Consider the following 20,147-nt stretch of genomic DNA (forward strand, 5'->3'; position numbering starts at 1 on the left):
TAGCATTTAAAATTTACATTGAAAATGTTCAGGCAGTCCTTGTAGTGAACATTCGTCATAAAATATGTTAAAAAAAAATCATTAAAATTTTAAATAAAAACATTACAACACAAAAGGGTATTTTTACACGTACAGCACAAAAACATCTAAAACACAACTAAAACTACAACTTCATGTCAAAGGCACCTCAAAGGGAAGAAGTGGAATAGAAGAATTCTTCTTCTCTTTTATTGAAAATCTTGCTATCTTCTGTCAATATCTCGATGTCATATGTAACAAGGTTATATGTATTTATATTTACACCTCATGCATGGAACCACCAGTTGGAACAAAACTTTAAAAAAATACAATCAGCTGGGACATGAAGAATAGACACATGAAGAGGACACAAGAATACTGGAAACATTGCCAACTATGACAATGTGGAAGTACTAAAAAAGGTTGACAACCAATTCAAGAGAAATTTCATAGAAATGTGCCACATCCATAACTGTAGCTCTTCTATAAACTGTAAGAAAGATGTGGAAAACTTGAGTTGTATTTACTCATTTTTGCTTCAACAAGACTTGACAAGACGTAACAGACTGGAGGCAACTTATCATAACATACACAGATGACCTACCTGCAACATACACAGATGACCTACCTGCACTTGAGAACAGATTTCATTTCCCAGCTGATTGTTCCAGTTGGTGATTCCATGTTAATGCATGTGGCTTATATATTGTAACTGGCTTATACCATCTTTAGCCAATCCGTTACCTGACGCTTTCCCGAAAGGTATCTACCGAAGAAGTATATATATATATATATATATATATATATATATATATATATATATATATATATATATATATAAATATATATATATATATATATATATATATATATATATATATATATTAGAAGTGATTATTTCGACCAAAAAATAATTTATAAATACGTTCAAATTATCGGGTAAAGTGGTCTATAATAAAAATCTTTTTTTTTTCTAAATTACTCAATATTTCGCTATTTATTTAAAAGCTTCCTCAGGAGTAAACTAAAAACAATTTGAACATTACAAAAAATGGCGTACAAATACATTTTAAAACACTTAGAGAATTTAAAAGATTTCGCAAATAATGTGTTTTTAATATTTAATTAATTCCTGTATCCTACCTGTACTTACATATGGAGCTCAAACCTGGACATTCACTAAAATAAACATGCAGAAGATTAGAAGAACTCAGAGATCTATGGAACGACAAATGCTGTGTATCTCACTCAAAGACCATAAAACCAATGAAGACATTCGTAATAGAACTAAAGTAAAAGATGCTGTCGAACAGGCAGCTAAACTGAAATGGAAATGGGCTGGACATAACGAACGTCTTAAGGATGGCCGATGGAATAAAAAGAAATCGGGAATTGGCGGCCATATGAAGCCAAAAGACCACGAGGAAGACCGCAAACGCGCTGGAGCGACGATGTTAAAAGAACTGCAGGACCAATGTGGAAACGTAACGTCTTTACAAACAACAGAGCTGAATGGCGAGAATTAGGAGGAGAGGCATATATTATATATATATATATATATATATATATATATATATATATATATATATATATATATATATATATATATATATATAGGCCTGTCACTCCTGGGCACGAGTATGAGCCACTCATTAATATGAGCTTCTCTGATGCGTGTTTCGTGGGGGATCACTCTGGCTTTTCTTTGTTTTTTTTTATGTTCTGCCATCTTTAAGCTCCGTTTCTTTCTATTTTCTATTTTAGTTCTCCAGTTAGGTATCTTCATCCCAGTATATGGGAAATGAGTCAATACTCACAATGTTAAGAAGTTTTTATTGTTGGTAAATTTGAGCTACCGTTTTCAAGGCTTACAATCTATGCCCCATCATCAGGCCTCAGTATGATAGTCTTTGTTTAGTAAAAACTACAAGATATTAGTTACAGGAAAGGCTCTATTAACGATAATCTTGTAAAACACCACCACCCTAAAGAATCCATTCACTCAAACATATGAATATGTATATATTTTATTGCATGTATGTATTGTATGGGATTATACTGTGTAGTGATTTATATGTAATAAAATGGTTTCCCCATTTTTTATTTGTTAATTTGTCATTTTTTCGACTTTAGGACCTAACTTCCAGTAGTATTGACTCATTTTCCATTATACTAGCATTATAGACTCACATTGGCAACCTTTTCATCATTATCTTCATACTGTAGATATCTTTTCTAACCTGATCTGACCATCTGCACTGTGGTCTCCCTCTAGGTCTTGTATTTGTAGGTTTCCACTATAATAGTTTTTTTATTAATTTATCTTCTCATCTTAGTAGTCCGGGACATTTCAATTGTTGAGCATTTATATGTCTGACTACATCTTCTCTATTTATCTGGTTATTTTTCTCGTTGTTAAATAATCGTCTAAACTCGCTGTCTTGGATTTTTTTGCCCACGAATTCTTCTGTGAATCTAGTCAGGCACTTTGTATCTGCTGCGTAGGTTATGACAGGTCTGATTGCTTTTATATATTTTTTATATATTTTACGTTTTATATATATATTTTATTTTGTAGTTTTTGCTAATATATCTGTCTTAGTGGTTTTTGGTATCCCCATTTTGCTCTATTGTCAGCTTTTACTCTTTTAGTTATCTCTGCGCTTCTGTCGGTTGAACTGTTGTTACACCCAGACATACTTTGGAATATACACTGCTCAATCTGTATTTTATCTATGTTCCAATTTTTCCTTTATTTCCTATACTTTATCTTTTCTTCGCTTATTTTTAGTCCAATTTTCGATTTTCTATCAGAGTCATGTCAACACAAAAAGAAGAAAATTGTCAAAATCAATCTTGTGTTAGAAAAAAAGTTTTTTTACTTAATTTTTATTTTTACAAAGCTTTCCTTGAATAAATTTTATACATAAAAATATAATATTTTACAGATAATAAATTAAATCAAAATAAAGCATTTACCTATATATTTGAAAAAAATGTTGAGCACTTTCTAACAATATCGCTAATCTTTAATGAACATTGTTTATTATTAAAGCATCTTTTTAATGATGGTAAGTTGATTTTGTTCAGGAGTAAATTTCAATGTTACGATTATTTCAGGGTCTTAAACAAAACTGGGAAGAACTCCAGCAACAATATCAGGGACTTCCGATTTTAACGGACACCATACCCAAAATTTTACGAAAATCCAAAATGGAGGCAGATCTTAAGCAGTTAGAAAAAGATATTGTTCTTTTAGAAAGACATCCGTATATTTATGTTTATGAGGACGATGAAATACAGTAATTTTTAGTTAAACGTTTGTTTAATTTAATCTTTTGTTTAAAACGGTTTTTTATTGTTAAAAAACTGTATCTATCTTGCTGTTAATGTTGTGTATCCCGAATTAGCGATATATTCTTCTGCTTCTACATTTCAGGGTTAAGGCACCCAAAACATGAGTTATAATCTATCAGACATTTTAGAAGCGTCTTTAGAGATTTAAACGACTCTCGTTTTACATAAGTGTGTGCGTAGAGAAGTCTAATAGCGTAAGTTTAATCACTAATTTCAATAAGATGAATCAGCGGCCTCGACATTTCAAAAACAAATTTTTTTTAGGACTGGTCAAACTGACTTACAATAAATTATACTGAGGAACCAAAACTTGTACCAGACACTTAAATAAATAGTTTGGAGTATACACTGTTCAATCTGTATTTTATCTATGTTCCAATTTTTCCTTGAGATTAACATATAGGTACTTCGTCTTTTCTTCACTTATTTTTAGTCTAATTTTCGCTTCTTAGAGTCATGTCTACACAAAAAGAAGAAAAAGATAGTCAAAATCAATATTGTGTTAGAAAAAATTTTTGTCACTTAATTTTCATTTTTACGAAGCTTGATAAATTTTATACATAGAAATATAATATTTTACAGATAATAAATTAAATCAAAATAAAGCATTTACCTATATATTTGAAAAAAATGTTAAGCACTTTATAACAATATCGCTAACCTTTAATGAACATTGTTTATTATTAAAGCATCTTTTTAAATGATTTTTTTAATAATGGTAAGTTGATTTTGTTCAGGAGTATATTTCAATGTTACGATTATTTCAGGGCCTTAAACAAAACTGGGAAGAACTCCAGCAACAATATCAGGGACTTCCGATTTTAACGGACACCATACCCAAAATTTTACGAAAATCCAAAATGGAGGCAGATCTTAAGCAGTTAGAAAAAGACATTGTTCTATTAGAAAGACATCCGTATATTTATGTTTATGAGGACGATGAAATTCAGTAATTTTTAGTTACTTAAACGTTTGTTTGATTTAATCTTTTGTTTAAAATGGTTTTTTTATTGTTAAAAAACTTTCTCTATCTTGTTAACGTTGTGTATCCCGAATTAGGAGATATTCTTCTTCTGCTTCTACATTTCAGGGTTATACCCAACACATAAGTTATAATCTATCAGATATTTTAAAAGCGTCTTTAGAGATGTCTCGTAGTGATGTCTAATAGCGTAATTCAATAAGATGAATCAGCGGCCTCAACATTTCAAAAACAATTTTTTTTTAGGACTGTTCAAACTGACTTACAACAAATTATACTGAGGAACCCAAACTTGTATAATACCACTGTCTATCTGTGAAAAATCGTCGATTTAATGTAAAAATCCCGGGAAAATAAGTTCAACTAATTTTTTCCATGAAATAGTTATTGAATTTTACTAATACTTCGTAAGAAATATATCAATTTATATAATTAATGTGTATTATTTATATAAATATATAATTAAAATTCTAAATTATTACTTCAAATGTTTTTTTTTTAATATGAAACGAATCTTTTTGAACTTTACAAGAAGAATTACGAAATTTATAATAAAAATCAACTTTTTATGGAAAAATTCAACTACCTCTCGTAATTGATTTTTTCGGAATTTTACGATTTTTCGGAATTATCCGGTTTTTCCGGGATGTGAAAATAGTACAGTTCTTATTTTTTACAGAGCTACCGCAATTTAACAAAATCAAGTTTCTGCGTGCCATAGAGACCGAGATATGCAAATTTTTTCAGCGCGCTCCAATTTGAAGTTCCGTTATAAAAAAAAAAACGTAAAAAGGAGACAACGGACGAGAAGAAGAAAATATTGGTTATCTAATATGGGCAGTGGGACACTTTGATGATTAGCGACAAGATCTGTGTTTAGCCGTGGACAAAAAAAAATCGTAGACCTATATAAAGCATTGGAGGAAACAATCGTAGACCTATGTATAGCACTGGAAGAAAGAATCGTAGACCTATGTAGAGTACTGGGCGAAGAATCTGTGTCGAGCACTAGACGAAAGAACGAAAGCTTATATGTAGCAGTATATAAAAAATTGGGTTCCCCTGTCAAGCAGTGGACGTTCAATTAGTGAATAGAAGAAGGTAACATGAGATGAAAAACAGATTAGCTAAAGAAAAGAAGAAGACGAAAGAAAGGAAAAGAAAAAATGATTCGACTTGTCAGTAAGCGTGATGTCACCCGAACACCTGAGCAGGTGCAAACATCAAAGGATGCCGCGTTTTCCCACGGTCGGTAAAATTTTCCCAGCCCCAAGTGCCGCAACATCTACTACCTCTCACAAATTAACATTCTTCGAAAAATGAATGGAAAACAATGAAAAAATGGGATAAAAATCACTACAAAATACACGCGATAAGGTAACTTTCAAAAAACGTGAAATACAATTCAAAAACACAAAGTATGCTAAATCATCATTTTATGACAAAAATGTCTAAAAAAATTAGAAGAAATTCTGTATGGATAGTTATTTATCGCTATTTAAATAAGCCTTAAGATGATTTAAAATATATTTGAAGATTTCATGATTAAGGTTGTTTGCCACAGTTGTAAACATTTTTTCTCAAAAACAATAACAAGATAAGAAGTTGAATTTAGGTCAATTATAGCATAATTACAGCAAAAATTCACAACAATAGTAGCATCAAAGTTTACAAAATTGCATAAATTTTATGTTGCATAACATTGTTCTACTTCAACAAATGCAGAAACTGAAACATTAAACAATATGAATTTAATAAATGTAGAAATAGTAAACGCGTAATAAATAAGTTAAAAAAACTGAATTGTATATTTTTATTGAGAACCGCAAATATTAAAATATTCATAATTACAATTTTTCCCAAAAAAAATTAAAATAAAAATAGCAGTAACACAGAATAAAACGATTAAAAAATATTGCGTATGCACGGTTGAAAGCACGTTTTGTTACAATAATAATAAACATCTGCTTACAATGATATTAGCGCAAATATAATTATTAATAATTAACATTATTGTAGTTTAAATGTAGATGTAGTAAATACAAGAAAGTTTTATTTATAGTTTTTGCTTCATGTATCGCAAAAACTGTTAAATGTCATTGAAGAAATTGATCAAAAGAGAACAAAGAAGTCAACTAATGTCGACATGATCGTACACGATCGATTGCGTTATAACATAAATGAAAATAAATGCCACTTACTTTTGCAACGCCTTGCAGTTTTCTAACACCTTTTTCTTTTCCCATCCTTCTTCCGTTTTAACCCAGGCCTCTCCCGGAGATCGCCAATCTTTCGAAATAAATGGCATTCTGGTATTGAGTTAACACTACAAACGATTCAAATAAACAGCTGATTCTGTAAATAAATAAATCCTGTCTGCTTTCTACACGGAATAAACAACGCATGCGTTTACGGTAAAGAAATGATTGGATTGGCCATGACCTTTTAATTAATTTTGCTCTATTGACATGCGTTTTAGATATCTAAGCTAACAGAAATGCAAATCAAAATATTTAAACATTGTAATTATGCATCCTCGCAAAAACTGGTCCGATAATAAAACTTTTCAAGTAAACTTTCAGAATTTCACTGATTTTAGAATTATATGTTCGTGGCTGAAGAACATATCAAAAATGGCCATATGTCAATAAAAAATTTGAATCATTCATAACCTCAGAAAATATTCTAAAAATCTCTTAGATGTCTGATTAGTTGTGGAAATTCAATTTGTAATTTTACTTAGTTAAGGAGCAAAAAAATTCATAAAAAACACTGTTAAAGGTAAACTTCAAACATAACAACTCTTTTGATTCCTTCACATTTATCTTTTTTAGTTTCAAATTCACCATGATTATTCCAGTGAGATGTTTTACTTGTGGAAAGGTTATTGGAAACAAATGGGAGGCTTACTTGGGTCTTCTACAAGCTGAATATACGGAAGGTGACGCTTTAGATGCCCTTGGCTTAAAACGTTACTGCTGTAGAAGGATGCTTTTGGGACATGTGGACCTCATTGAAAAGTTGTTGAATTATGCTCCTTTAGAAAAATAAAACTGTAGCTTTATGATTTATGTACATAATTTAAAAATAATCTTATGATAACAAAAATTGTTCCATATTTGTAGTTAGGATACATTCATAATTTCTACGTTTTAGTTCTACAAATAATGCATAGAGTTCCACAGACCTATAATTTGGTTTTTGGAAAATCTTTTTGTGTAAGTAAAACATGTGAAGTGGAAAATATGTTTCCTTTTAGCTGTATTTGTATTTTTATATAATAAAAGTGTAAAATCAAAAATTGTTTTAATTATAGAACTTTTAAAATCTTGTGCATTGATATCCCTAAAACTGATAGTTATTTAGAACATAAGGTTATTTTCCAAATATGACATATATAGATTATAGCACAGTCATAGACCTAATACTATCTATGATTTGCTATAATGTCAGTAGAAGTAGGTTAGAAACCACCGTTCATAGACTTACTACGGTTGCCTCTTCTGACTAACCAATGAACATTAAGCCCGAAATTATGTCACGAGTACAGTAATTTGAATCGTAACATTGTTAATTGTCGTTTTTATGTCTATGATGTGTAGAAAATAGTAAAGATAGTTATGAAATAAGGATGTCTAGTGGATTATAATACCTAATTATGGAAAACTGTTGATATGTAGGCAGTTTGGTACTTAAAATTAATCAGAACCGGTTGTTAACGTTTATCCAATGTTAATGCAGGATTTACGTACATCTAGGACTTCAATCTCCATTTTACACTGAAAATTTGTCGTGTATACTGAATTTCCATCAATACTGGATTAACTATTGAATGAATTACCTAACTATTTTTTTAATATCTTTCCTTCACACTACAACCTGTGCCTGGCATTCTAAAATTTCATCAACATTATTATTACGTTAATACGCAATGAAATTTTAAAATTTTAACCTACCTTATAAAAGATACGCAGACAATAGGTATGATGTACAACTACAATAAATAACGTTTCTTCGATAATTTTAAAATAAGTTTTTATAGAAAACAACACCAAAATTTCAAATAGTGACGTAACTCAAGCATCCCCACCCCAGTCGGAAGAGGCAACCATAGTAAGTCTACCAACCGTGGTTAGAAACTCAATAAATTGCACTCAATATTTCTATATCTTCTATTTTGTTTTAATAGAAGTGTTGCAAATAAGATTCCCAATGGTAATTGTTTTAGCTGAGACAGATATGTTATTTTCAATTATTTGGTCATGATTACTTCCCTATCTCATATTTTTTGTTTGTTACTTTCTGTATAAGTTTTTTTGTAATTCACTTTCTATCTAACTCAAGTTTCTTCCCTGTACCTATTGAAATTATTGTTTGATGGATGGCGAATATATCCTGATACTTTGGTGAAATATTATTAAATGTTTTCATTTTTGATATTTTAATGAGTGGATACATAAAAATGGTTGAAGCATTATGTTACAGATAACAGTTGAATACAAATCAATTGTCAGTAAGTAAATTCTCTCAACTTGTTTTAGTTCCTGTATTTACACTGAAAAAGAGTGTTATTAATTATTTTAATGCATTCTAGACAGAGGTGATGGAAAAAAATGATGTTTTAAAAATGTATTATGGTAACTTTGCTTTAGAATGTGTAAATCTACTTTCAGTTTTCTTTGAGGTCAATCCTTGACACTGTAGCAAATGATTTTTAATATAAATAATTTCAAAATGCATTAATGTTTCAATTTGGCAAAATAGTTCCTTGAATTGAACAATTAAATCAATCACTAATCTTTACTGAATGATTGTCAGATCCCCAATAGCTAGACGAACTGACAGTAGCCCTTATCTACACTATTCTTTGCTTAATGGAAAATTAATCTACTGTGTAAGTTTGTATAAATTAAATAAGAAACCATGAACAAAGTAAAGTAAAGATGAGTAAAGAATAACTTAAAAATATCAACTTTATTTATAAACTATACAAACAAACTATTTCATTTTCTTCAACTTCAATAAATGATTTCTCAACGCAATTTGTTTATCTTTGAAACTTCTCTTTACTTTCCCTTTAACTTTATGTCTAATCATCTGGAAGTTTTTGTTTTTCCTCTTCTCTCTATTTGTCTTGGAACAATTTTCATTTACCCTCCCATCTTTATAACCGAATTTCTCTCGACCCTCTTGTCCCCTTTTTACACTCTCTATCCTCGTTTGTTTGTCGTGTTTCCTCTTTTTATAAATATTTTCAATGTCACTGAGTTTCACTATTTCTGAGGGATTGCCAACTGGTGTTTCTTCCAGCTTTCGTTTTATGCCTTTTTTTGCTATAACTACCTGCTTCCTTAGATTTGCTGCATCAATCTTTTTAAAATCTTCATCTGTCAAGATTTTTTCTAAACTGATTTTTTGAGCTTGTTCTTTCTTTACCTTTATTGCTTCTGCTTTATTTTTCGATTTCTCAGCTTGCTTCTCAACTTTGGATTTCTTCTTTTCTTTAACTTGATCATCGCCTTCATTAAAATCATCTTCCTCTCCCTCATCATCATCATCATCCTCTTCATCTGCATCATCTTCACTACCTACATTATTATCGTCATCTCCCGAATGTTGGATATCAATCCATTCTTCATCATCAGATGCTGATTCGGAATCTGAATTGACTTCTATGTGAGTTTTTTCTGCTGAAAGCAACACTTCTGCACCTGGTATAAAGTCGTGTGCTTTAATTTTTCCATAATCAAGCTGGTCCATTTCTTCTGTTGCTTCTGTAGGTCGACCTCTATCTTTTTTATGTAAAAGTTCAGGGCGTACATTTCTGAAGAGTTGAATTAAAGATCTGTAACAAAATAATATTTATTACAAAAGTAAATAACTCTTGAAGGATGAAATTTAAAGTAGTAATAATGAACAGACTGACACAGATTCTGAAAATTCTTCCTGAGAGGAAAAAATGGAAAGAATCATTACATTCTATAAATATAGACTGGAAGTTATGAGAGTAAAGTAACTTAAAAAAAATTGACAGTAAAGTAATTGTTTTTTGACATTTTAAAATATCTTCTCTGTATAAACGAAAAAATGTCTAACCTTGATGCCATCATAACAGATCTATCCCTATAAGTTTTATATTGAGCCAAGTCTTGCACCAAATCCTCATCCATAGCTAAAGGACACCTAGCACATATCTCTCTGACAGCATTTAAACCAATAGCTATAACATCAGACGAATTTCTTTCAGTTATGAAATTATTGGCTAGAGTTTTCAGTACAGGCTGTAGCACATCTGGTGGTACAAGCTCATGGCTAGCTTGTGCTGCAAACTGTAAGATCCTGGTGACTTCACGCTGATGTGGCTGCATAAATCTTTGAATGTATGGATAGAAGTTAAATAGAAAGAGGTCGTGTAGGCCTATAAGCCGAGATATAACATCCAATGTGAGAAGCTTTACTTCGAATCTCTTGTTGGTGGTTTCTAGTTGTTTAAAAAGTTTTTCAGCCATACCTACAACACAAATATAAATCTTGAGTTATTAATAAAAATGATATGTATAGACTTTTTTTGATTATTTTATTAAAAATTAAAAAATAATGTAAAAAAAAACTCTAAAAATACAAATTATACCTTGAGGATCATGAAGTAGATGAACAGCAGAAAAGTTAAAAGCTGGAGCTGCTGATTTCTTTTTTTGTTGCTTTTTAGCTAACTTTTTTACTTTGTCCAGTTGTTTTTCCCTTTTTCTTGTTTTCTTATTGAATTTGTTAGCCATCATCACTTCTTTCGGATCAACTTCATTATCAGAATCTGAATCGTCTGAGTCTTTTTCATCTGGATCTTTCCCAAGGAAGAATTTTAAACAGGTAACCATTACCTAAAAATTAAAGTTGAGTTAAAATGAGCTTAAGTTACACCATAGTGCATTCTATTGTAAACAAAAGAACACCGGCTGTCATAGAATATTAAATAGGATATTTATGAATGCCATAAAAGACAATAGTTAGTATACTAGCCTATGGTATATTAAAAAGATGCTTAACAATTGACAATGCATATTGACTTGATATCAATTAATTTTAACACCTCGTCACTAGTTTTTCTCTATTACCCAATGTCATACAAATGGATTTTTTACCCTGCATTTCAAATTGCTTCAATTCGCTCATATACTATTATTTCAATCTATATTTTTCTTAACCTGTAACCACAGAGGCGGAGTTGATTTGACTCCTTGCAAGTGTGTAGTAATGAGTTTCGAGGTTTTCTCTCACTATCTGGCCAGGCATAGATGTACCTTTTCAACGATCAGTATACAACTGTCAATGAGGCAGCTGTGTAGTTTGTGTATGTTATTCAGATTTAATTACCTCAGTTTTTGACGGAGTCAAAAAGACTACAGATCTGTGATGTTATATTTCTTGTCATATTTTATACATCTGTTCGGTTTATTTTAGGTTTTAGTAATGGATTTTGATAGTAAAACTGGTACATCAAAAAAAATCAGATATGGCGACGCAAACTATGAAGAAACTTTGCTGAAATGGGCTGATGAAGTCAATGAAAATGAGAATGATGCTGATTCAGATTCCGACTTTATTTACAGCAATTACGAAAGTGATTTGGAGCAAGAAATTTAGTATGATTGTGAAAGACTTTAAAAATAGAAAACTATTTTTACAAAGAAAACTGTTTCAAATGGTCCAAGATACCCCCATATTCTAAAAATACATGCACTTTGCAACATAACATTGTAATTATGTGTTCAGGTATAAAAATTAAAAGTCATCATCCAGAAGAAATTTGGAATGTTTTTTTTTGATATTGAGGGAGAAATATCAAAACAAAAATTCAAATAATATTCGGGATTTAGATAGGTTGAGCTGAAGTCTTTTATTGGAATGCTTTTGCTTACAGCTATCTTCAAATCTAATCACAAAGATATTTGTTCAATTTTTGCGACAGATGGATCAGGCAGAGATATATTCAGATGTGTAATGAACTCTAATCATTTTGATGTCATACTTTTATGCTTACTATTTGATGACCCAGAAACTGGACTCCCATGAAAAAAGGATAATCTTTTAGCTCCAATCGCCGAAATATTCAATGCTTTCGTTAAGAATTCTCAAAGCGTTTAAACTCTACAAAATGTCAACTAAAATTACAGTTTTTAATACAATTATTCAACCTCACTTCGATTTTTGCTTGTCAGTTATTTTTCTCTTCAATTTAAATCAATCGGCCCAGTTGCAAAAATTACAAAATCCTGGAATGCGAATATACACCTATAGCAACAATGCTTAGCATGCTGCAGTTAGTTTTAGTTCAACAAAGGGTCTTTTACAATGGTGTCCATTTATGATATTTTAAATAATTTGGCCCCTGCTTACTTTTGTGAGTTTATTATACGGAATTGTGATATTCACAATTACCCTACTAGAGGTAAGTGTAATTTACACATTGTGAAAACAAAAAGGACGGCTTCAAGAAACTCTTTTATTGTTTAAGGGTTTTGATCTTTTTAATAAGCTTCCTCAAACAGTTAAAAGTTGTTCATCTGTACAAATGTTTAAAAGCAAATTAATAGACCATATTAAAAGCACCAATAGTTCGGTAGTTGTTTTGTAGTCATAATTTATGTTATACAGTAAAACCTCCCTTAACCAAAACCTTTTTAACCGAAACATTGTTTAACCGAAACGGCTGACAGTTTCAATAATTTCGTCAATAAAAAGTAAATGTTTGTCGCAAAACGTAAACAATTCCGTTAATTTCACTCACCAATTGATGTCTATGTGTGTTGCGAAATCACAAAAACCAAGAGCTCTAAAAGATATTTCCGAAAAGGCATTTTAAGGTTTAGATTTAAAATCAAAAAACCTTCTCATCAAAGCATTGTTGCTTGTTGACAATGCGCCCTCGCCCTCAAAATCTACAAAATGGTGACAATTGTCAGATTTTTGCCACCGAATGTCACAAGCTTAATCCAGCTGTTAGACTAGAGAGTCATAGAGACATTCAAGAGACATTATCGAGAAGCATTCTTAAGACATCTGTTATTACAGGAGACGAATTAATCCAAAAGTGTTTCCGAAATTCTCAAATCTTTAACAATAAAACATTTTTATTGGTGAGCTGAGTCGTGGGCCAAGATCAATCTTCAACTTTGGAAAAATGCTGGAACAAACTTTTTGATAAGATTTTGATTGACGATCCTGAAGAAGAAAGTGGTAAGAAAACGACAGAAGAAATTACACCTTTTATTAAAAATTTGCCGGGACATGACGAAATTAACTAAGAAGAGATACGTGACTGGTTAGCAGCTGATGACTCAGAACGTGAATTCATCGACCAGGACATCATTGATATGGTTCTTTATCAAGACTACCTGAGCATATCAGATGACGACCCAAGAGGGACCAGGCAGCACAAGACTGTCGACGAGATTTTCAATGCTTTAGAGGAAAGAATTTTATACAGTAGGCCTAATTAGTTAGGGACACGACTAGATTCTTAATTTTTGTTGTCATTACATAAAGTTTTGTCCTTTTCAGATTGCTTTACGTTTCGTCGAACAATCGAGTGAGGTAAACTCATGACGTTCTGCAAATTAACGATGGAGGGAGAGAGAAACATCGTTGTCAAACGAAAACGCAAAAAAAATAGCAGATTTCTTTAAAAAAGCATGTTAAACTTGTTCATTTTCCTTAATTTTATTACTTTATTTTGGATTTACTTATTAGAAAACATTACGAAATCAACTCATAGTATTTTTTAATACCAATACTTTGATCAAGAATATTATAAAAAACAATGTTATTTTTAACCGAAATTCTTGTTATCCGAAACGGCCTCCCCCCAAATTATTTCGGTTAACGGAGGTTTTACTGTATATTATTGTTTTATATTTTTAATAAGTGTAGGTATTATATTTTAAGTGTAATTGTTATTTGTATCTTATTATGTATTAATGTTATAAATTGATTACTTTTGTATGTATTAGGGCTTTCCCTCTTTTTGAATAAATAAACTTTTTCTTCTCGGTACAAACACATGTATAGATGAAATGTTAATTTTATTCTGAGAACAACCAAGGTTTAAGAGATACATGCCAGCAAAGCCTTGTAAATATGGGTTGAAAATGATAGCTTTGACAGGTGCTAGAACTAGATATGTATATAATGCATATATTTATTGCGGTAAAGATTCAGATGGCTTTAATTTGCCAGATAATGAAAAAAATATTCTAATGCCACACAAGCCGTTCTAAAACTTGCTAAGCCACTTTTTGGTACACACAGAAACATAAACATCAATAATTGGTTTAGTTCCATAAAATTAGTAAATTTACCAAAATCAAAAGGCCTGACATATGTTGGAACATTAAAAAAATTAAAAATAAAATAAGCGTGAAATTCCAGTTAGTTAAAAAAAAAACAAAGACCTGCAAGTTCTAGTTTGTATGGTTTTACCAGTGACATTACCCTACTCTCCTCTCTCATGTTCCAATCCTCATGTTCCACCTCTCTCCTCATGTTCCAATGATGTACAAGGCTGTTTTGTTAGTTTCCTCAATGTATATGCAGTACAGTTATTACTTCACAACTTGATTGCGTTTTACCAATATATATATATATATATATATATACAGATTGAACGAATTTAAAACGGAACATACAATTTAATATATGTCTGTTTGAACTGCATTTGAAATAGTGGACCAATATAAAACTTGGACAAAAATAAATCCATACCCGATGATAGACATTGTATAAAATATCGTTCAACTATCTGTCTCCTTTTAGGACGTCTATAGCGCCGCCCAAAGTCAATGCTGCCAATCGCCTTGTAATAATCCGATTTGCGGATCTTTTTGAGAGTTATATCTTCTTCGTATCTTTAAACAAATCGGATATTTGCCTATATTTTTCATTGTATTTACCAATCTACTACAACAGACTAATAACAAAAATAAACTTAATGGTTTGTAGTTATTTCCTTTCTTTCCTGTAAATATTTTATGGTTAACACCTTATTTGAAAAACATCTAGAGGAATGAGATTGGCAACACCGCTCCAAATATCCATCGGACTGCTTAGGCAAAGAGGAGCTTGCCTAATAGTCGGAGAGATAGAGTCGAAATTTTGAACTGATCAGTAATAAAACAATGTTTCTAAAACATTTGATAAAACTCTACGTCATCGTCTGAATCTTTTATAGAATATTTTGTAGTTTTAAAATGATATTATGATAATGTTTTTTTTTCAAACTAAAGTCACATTTACTTTACAAATCATATTTTTTTCTTAAATATAAATATTTTACGAATTAATTTTTAATTGAATAAATGTTTGATATTAGAATGAAAAACAAAAAAAATATTTTCAATATAATAATCAATTGAAATTATCGATGATTGATAAAAATTAATTATGAAACCGGGTAAGTAATTTTATTAAATTAAAGTAATTTTATAATGTTAACTATTGAACATTTTCGGTATAACAAATAGTAATTTTATTTATTTTTTATTACAATAAAAAGGTTTTTAAATTTATATTGCATAAATAATGGTTTTTCAGATATAAGAAAATTTGATTTATTATTACATTATAATCAAATACAAAATATATTATTTCTATTTATCAATAGGTAAAATTCAATTTGTAGAATTCCTTTAACATTTTACAAATAATTATTAATAAAAATCAATTTAATAGTGGAATTATCAATTTTTTAAGTTTTGAAATTTACTTTGTAGATATTTTCAATATTTTTTTTAACTTTCAAATTGATTGAATTTTTTTTTCATTAGTTAATTATAATTTTACAAATTATGATTGGACATTAATTTTGCATCATTATTATTTTAAAATATTAAAATAATAATGATGCGTGTTCTATTTAGATCAGTAATTCTAGACGCATGCGTTAAATGTAATAAGTATCAAGATACTTTTATGCAACTTGGTGAAACTGACTTCGATTGTAATGAAGTTTTTGAAACCTTAGAAACTTTCATAATGTCACTTATATGGAACAGGATTGACGAGAACAATTCCAAAAAGAAAAGTAAACGATGTCAGATTTTCACTATTTAACCGGCAGTATAAGTTGCATGATGTGAACGAGCCTTTAAAAAAAAACTAAAAAATTTCGATGCTTCAAGCTTACCACCATGTCAAGATGAATTACACCAACATCTACTGCGAGCTCATTATATTTCAAATATTTGGACAAATGCTCATAAAAAAGTACCAACAGAATTGATTGTTGAAGAACATGGTTGGGAGCTTGAAGATGAAACATATAAATTCAAATGGTTTAGTGGAACTCAGATGCCAGAATCAGTTCGAGAAGTAGTGATTGAAAATGAAGCAGATAATGAATGTGATATTATTGAAAGTGAAAGTGACGAAGATGATGAATGTGATGACATCAATTAGAGTGAGAAAAATGACGAAATTTTTAAAGTTTTTCTAAATTTTTTTTCTTATCGGAAAAATCGTTTGAAAATTTTTGGAAAAAAATCATGGTATAACTTACAGAAAATCGAAAGGATTCTACAAATTAGATTTTACCTCAAAAAATTACGAAAATTTTCATTTACGAAAATTTTTTTTGGAAAATTTTGAGGAAAACTCTACTTGACGCTTTTCAGAATAGTAACAGAAGTGAGCATACAAATTCTCAAATCAAGCGGTATAAAAATATCATAATAAAATCAGTTTGAAAATTGTTACCGAGACCTAAAATGCGCAGGCAAGTGGTACATTTGACCCCGTTTTATGGCTCTCTGTGTTTTTAGGGGCTAAATAATGAGCCATGAAAATGGCGGATATATTACTTATCGTTAATTTTTCCCCAAAAAATTGCAACTTCACCCCTGTCCGCCACCCCTTATGTATCTACTCTCGCGTCCGCCCTTTGGGATTTCGTCTAGTTATACCAAGATTAAACTCTGGGCAAATTTTCAGCCATATTATCGATCGTTAATTTTTCCGAAAAAAATTACAACTTCATCCCTGTATAGCCACCCCCTGTACCACGAGGGGCGTCCGCCTGTAAGGCAAAGTCTTCACCCAGTTACAATGAATATATTCCAATAGAGAAATGTCATGTTACTGATCAGTTCAAAATTTCGGCTCTATCTCTTGGACTATAAGGAAGCCATAGGTGGTTTGACAGCATAATAACTGTTTGTTTAGTCTAGTTTTACAGTGATTCTAGGCAACCTAATTGGGTGGAGTTTTGACTTGTTCTTGAATGAATTCAGAATCCAGCAGCCCGCTGAAGTATTGGATTTTTATAATATAATTATTTGACAACCTTTTGTTGGCCAACCACCTAGAACGGAGTTGAGCCGAAATACATTGATTTGGTATGTTCCGTTTTAAATTCGTTCAATCTGTATATATATATATATATATATATATATATATATATATATATATATATATATATATATATATAATTAGGGCAATGATTAGTTTAGATTTAGAGCACTCACATAACCAAATATATTTTCCTCAAGGCACCACATCACAGTGTTGCCATATTTTTTTTGTAAAATATGTATATGAATGTTTAAAATATAAAGTTACTTTTACGATATTATAATTTGTGTTATGAGAAGCTACAAATTTTGAATAAGTATAAACTTACCATTTTTTTGTAAAATGTATATGAAGGTTTAAAATATAAGTTACTTTTACGAAATTATAATTTGTGTTATGAGAAGCTACAAGTTTTGAATAAGTATAAAACAGCATTCATACATATTTTCTGTTACTTTAAATGAAGTTAAATATTGTAAATTATTTGACAGCCCTTTCCACATCTTGTCTATTAAAACCTTATTATTAGGTGCGAATGGTCAACCCCCTACAATGACACTTGTGAATCATCAATTGTAAATTTCCAAAGAAGTTTTTATTATATATGCATTTAATTATTATCTTTAATCTAATTAAAATCTATGAATTTTTATATAATTTCAATGTATTTCTATAATATTATGTGAGAGTATGAAAAAACTGAAGATATGGCAACTCTGACACCATTTAAGCTTACATTACTTAAATGTGAAATACAAGGGACGATTTTCACATTTGGTCCCATTGAAGATAGCTATAATTGAGCTGTCAATTAAAGTTCATAGAATGAAATGTTGGCGCTTGTCTGTGTTGCCATGTTTTTTTAATAAATCGGGAAATAGCATGTGATTTATAATTAATAAAAATCCAATAGAACGTTAACAAACTAACAGAAAAAAGAAATTCTTTCAAAAAATAATATGAATAGTATTCAGGTACTTTCCACAGACATCTGGTGACCATCTGTAACAATCTGGCAACTGGTGGTTTGAGGATTGCCAAATCTATTAGCTTATTGTCAAAGGCAAATGCCAAAAAAATGTTGTAATAATTAACTGCAATTAATATAAGAAGAAACGAGTATTTATTCGTTCGTGTTGTATATAAAAAAAAAACAAAAAAATTGCATAATTTATATAATAATACAATAAAAATGTATTTTTGAAAGCTTCTCTATTTGTAATTGAAGCCTACAACATATACATTATAAAGACATGACAACACAGTCAAACGTTAAAAATTTGTTTTGTGAATTTAATTTACAGCTCCTTTGTAGCTATCTTCAATGGGACCAAATGTGAAAATCGTCCAATACAAGTTTGGTTATGATGGGTGCCCTAAACTAATCATTGCCCTATAATTATATTAAAAAATAATATTCATACCCTACTTAAGCAATATAAGATAGATGTAAGCTTAGTTTTCGCCATAAATTTTTTTCAGCTATTCAAATATAGGAGTCATTTTACCTCCACATCTGTGGTAATGTTCAGTTAGTTAGATGTCTCTGGTTACAGGTTAATAAAACTTTATTTTTAAAGTGTCTGTATTCATTTGGTTATCACCAATGCACTCCCCTAGTTTTCTGCATACTAGCAATTATGTTATTATAAGCAATAGGATAACAACTCTTAAACAATATTATGCAATAATATTACAAAATAATACCTTAGTTATTTTAGAGAAACATCCTGTAGCTATTACATTCACAGTCTTCACATCATTCCAAATGTTCTTCTTATAAAGTTCAATCATAATATCTACAGACATTTTTGCTGCTCTAGTATTAGTATCTTTTAACATTGTGAACATAAAATTTTGTAATGTTGTGTTTAATTTTGCATTTTTGTGTTTGCTGTTAATATTTTTGATGTCTGTTATTATATGGTTTTCCAAAAAGGATCTAAGAGACTTATCCTGGCACCTCAACAGCTGAAAAAACAGTTCTAGTAAATCAGTGGGTGCTAGTAAATTTTTATTCCTGAGTAAAATTAGAGCCCTGCATAAAGTCATTCTGGTATTGTTGTCCAAAGCCGTATTGTGGCTTTGCAAAAGATCGATTAAAAGCTGAGGGAACTTTTCTAATTCCTTTGTATAACAGTGGGCGACTTGTGCTAAGAACATCACCAATTCATCTAGAGTTTTATTGTTTTGATGAGGTGCTAATTTAAACACTTCCAAAGTATTGTGAAAATGTTTAAGTTGTTGCATAAATTCTTCATTATAAGACACGGCATCCCTTTTGATAAGATTTTGTAATTGTGGAAGGTTATTTGGTAACTGATTATTGTGCCGCACCATGTTTTTATATTATTATTTTCAAATTCAAACTAGAACCACTAGAACTAACAAAGCTAACATGCTTCTTTAGGATCAAAATTAAAAGGAATATAGCATATAACCTCAATCT

General features: G+C 30.3%; 4 protein-coding genes across 5 annotated transcripts in view; 2 read left to right on the forward strand and 2 right to left on the reverse strand.

The window, feature by feature from the left end:
• LOC140445251 (enkurin) overlaps positions 1-4,343 on the forward strand; it is a 28,148-nt gene extending 23,805 nt beyond the window's left edge. Inside the window, exon 4 of one of the 2 annotated variants that reach the window (XM_072537163.1) lies at positions 4,143-4,343. In XM_072537163.1, coding sequence (XP_072393264.1) covers positions 4,143-4,328 — 186 coding nt within the window. In that variant the 3' untranslated portion in view covers positions 4,329-4,343. Of the gene's footprint in view, positions 1-3,138; positions 3,337-4,142 lie in introns of those variants that run through there. The other variant, XM_072537162.1, reaches the window with a different exon arrangement.
• The window catches only part of LOC140445250 (F-box only protein 25), a 42,708-nt gene extending 35,955 nt beyond the window's left edge, over positions 1-6,753 (reverse strand). Inside the window, exon 1 of the mRNA XM_072537160.1 lies at positions 6,559-6,753. Within this exon, the coding sequence (XP_072393261.1) occupies positions 6,559-6,665 (107 nt within the window). The 5' untranslated portion in view covers positions 6,666-6,753. The remainder of the gene's footprint in view (positions 1-6,558) is intronic.
• Positions 6,754-6,928: 175 nt separating this feature from the next.
• Positions 6,929-7,658, forward strand: Polr2L (DNA-directed RNA polymerases I, II, and III subunit Rpb10). The gene is made up of 2 exons (XM_072537166.1): positions 6,929-7,138; positions 7,192-7,658. Exon 2 carries the CDS (start codon positions 7,205-7,207, stop codon positions 7,406-7,408), a length of 204 nt encoding a protein of 67 aa, XP_072393267.1. The 5' UTR covers positions 6,929-7,138; positions 7,192-7,204; the 3' UTR covers positions 7,409-7,658.
• Positions 7,659-9,312: 1,654 nt separating this feature from the next.
• Mys45A (SDA1 domain containing protein Mys45A) lies at positions 9,313-20,144 on the reverse strand. The gene is made up of 4 exons (XM_072537159.1): positions 19,406-20,144; positions 10,989-11,235; positions 10,454-10,868; positions 9,313-10,202 (listed from the first exon to the last, which is right to left on the reverse strand). The coding sequence occupies exons 1-4, from the start codon at positions 20,036-20,038 to the stop codon at positions 9,356-9,358; spliced, it is 2,142 nt and encodes a 713-aa protein (XP_072393260.1). The 5' UTR covers positions 20,039-20,144; the 3' UTR covers positions 9,313-9,355.
• Positions 20,145-20,147: the final 3 nt, after the last annotated feature.

This window comes from Diabrotica undecimpunctata, chromosome 7 (assembly GCF_040954645.1).
Source record: "Diabrotica undecimpunctata isolate CICGRU chromosome 7, icDiaUnde3, whole genome shotgun sequence".
NCBI lineage: Eukaryota > Metazoa > Arthropoda > Insecta > Coleoptera > Chrysomelidae > Diabrotica > Diabrotica undecimpunctata.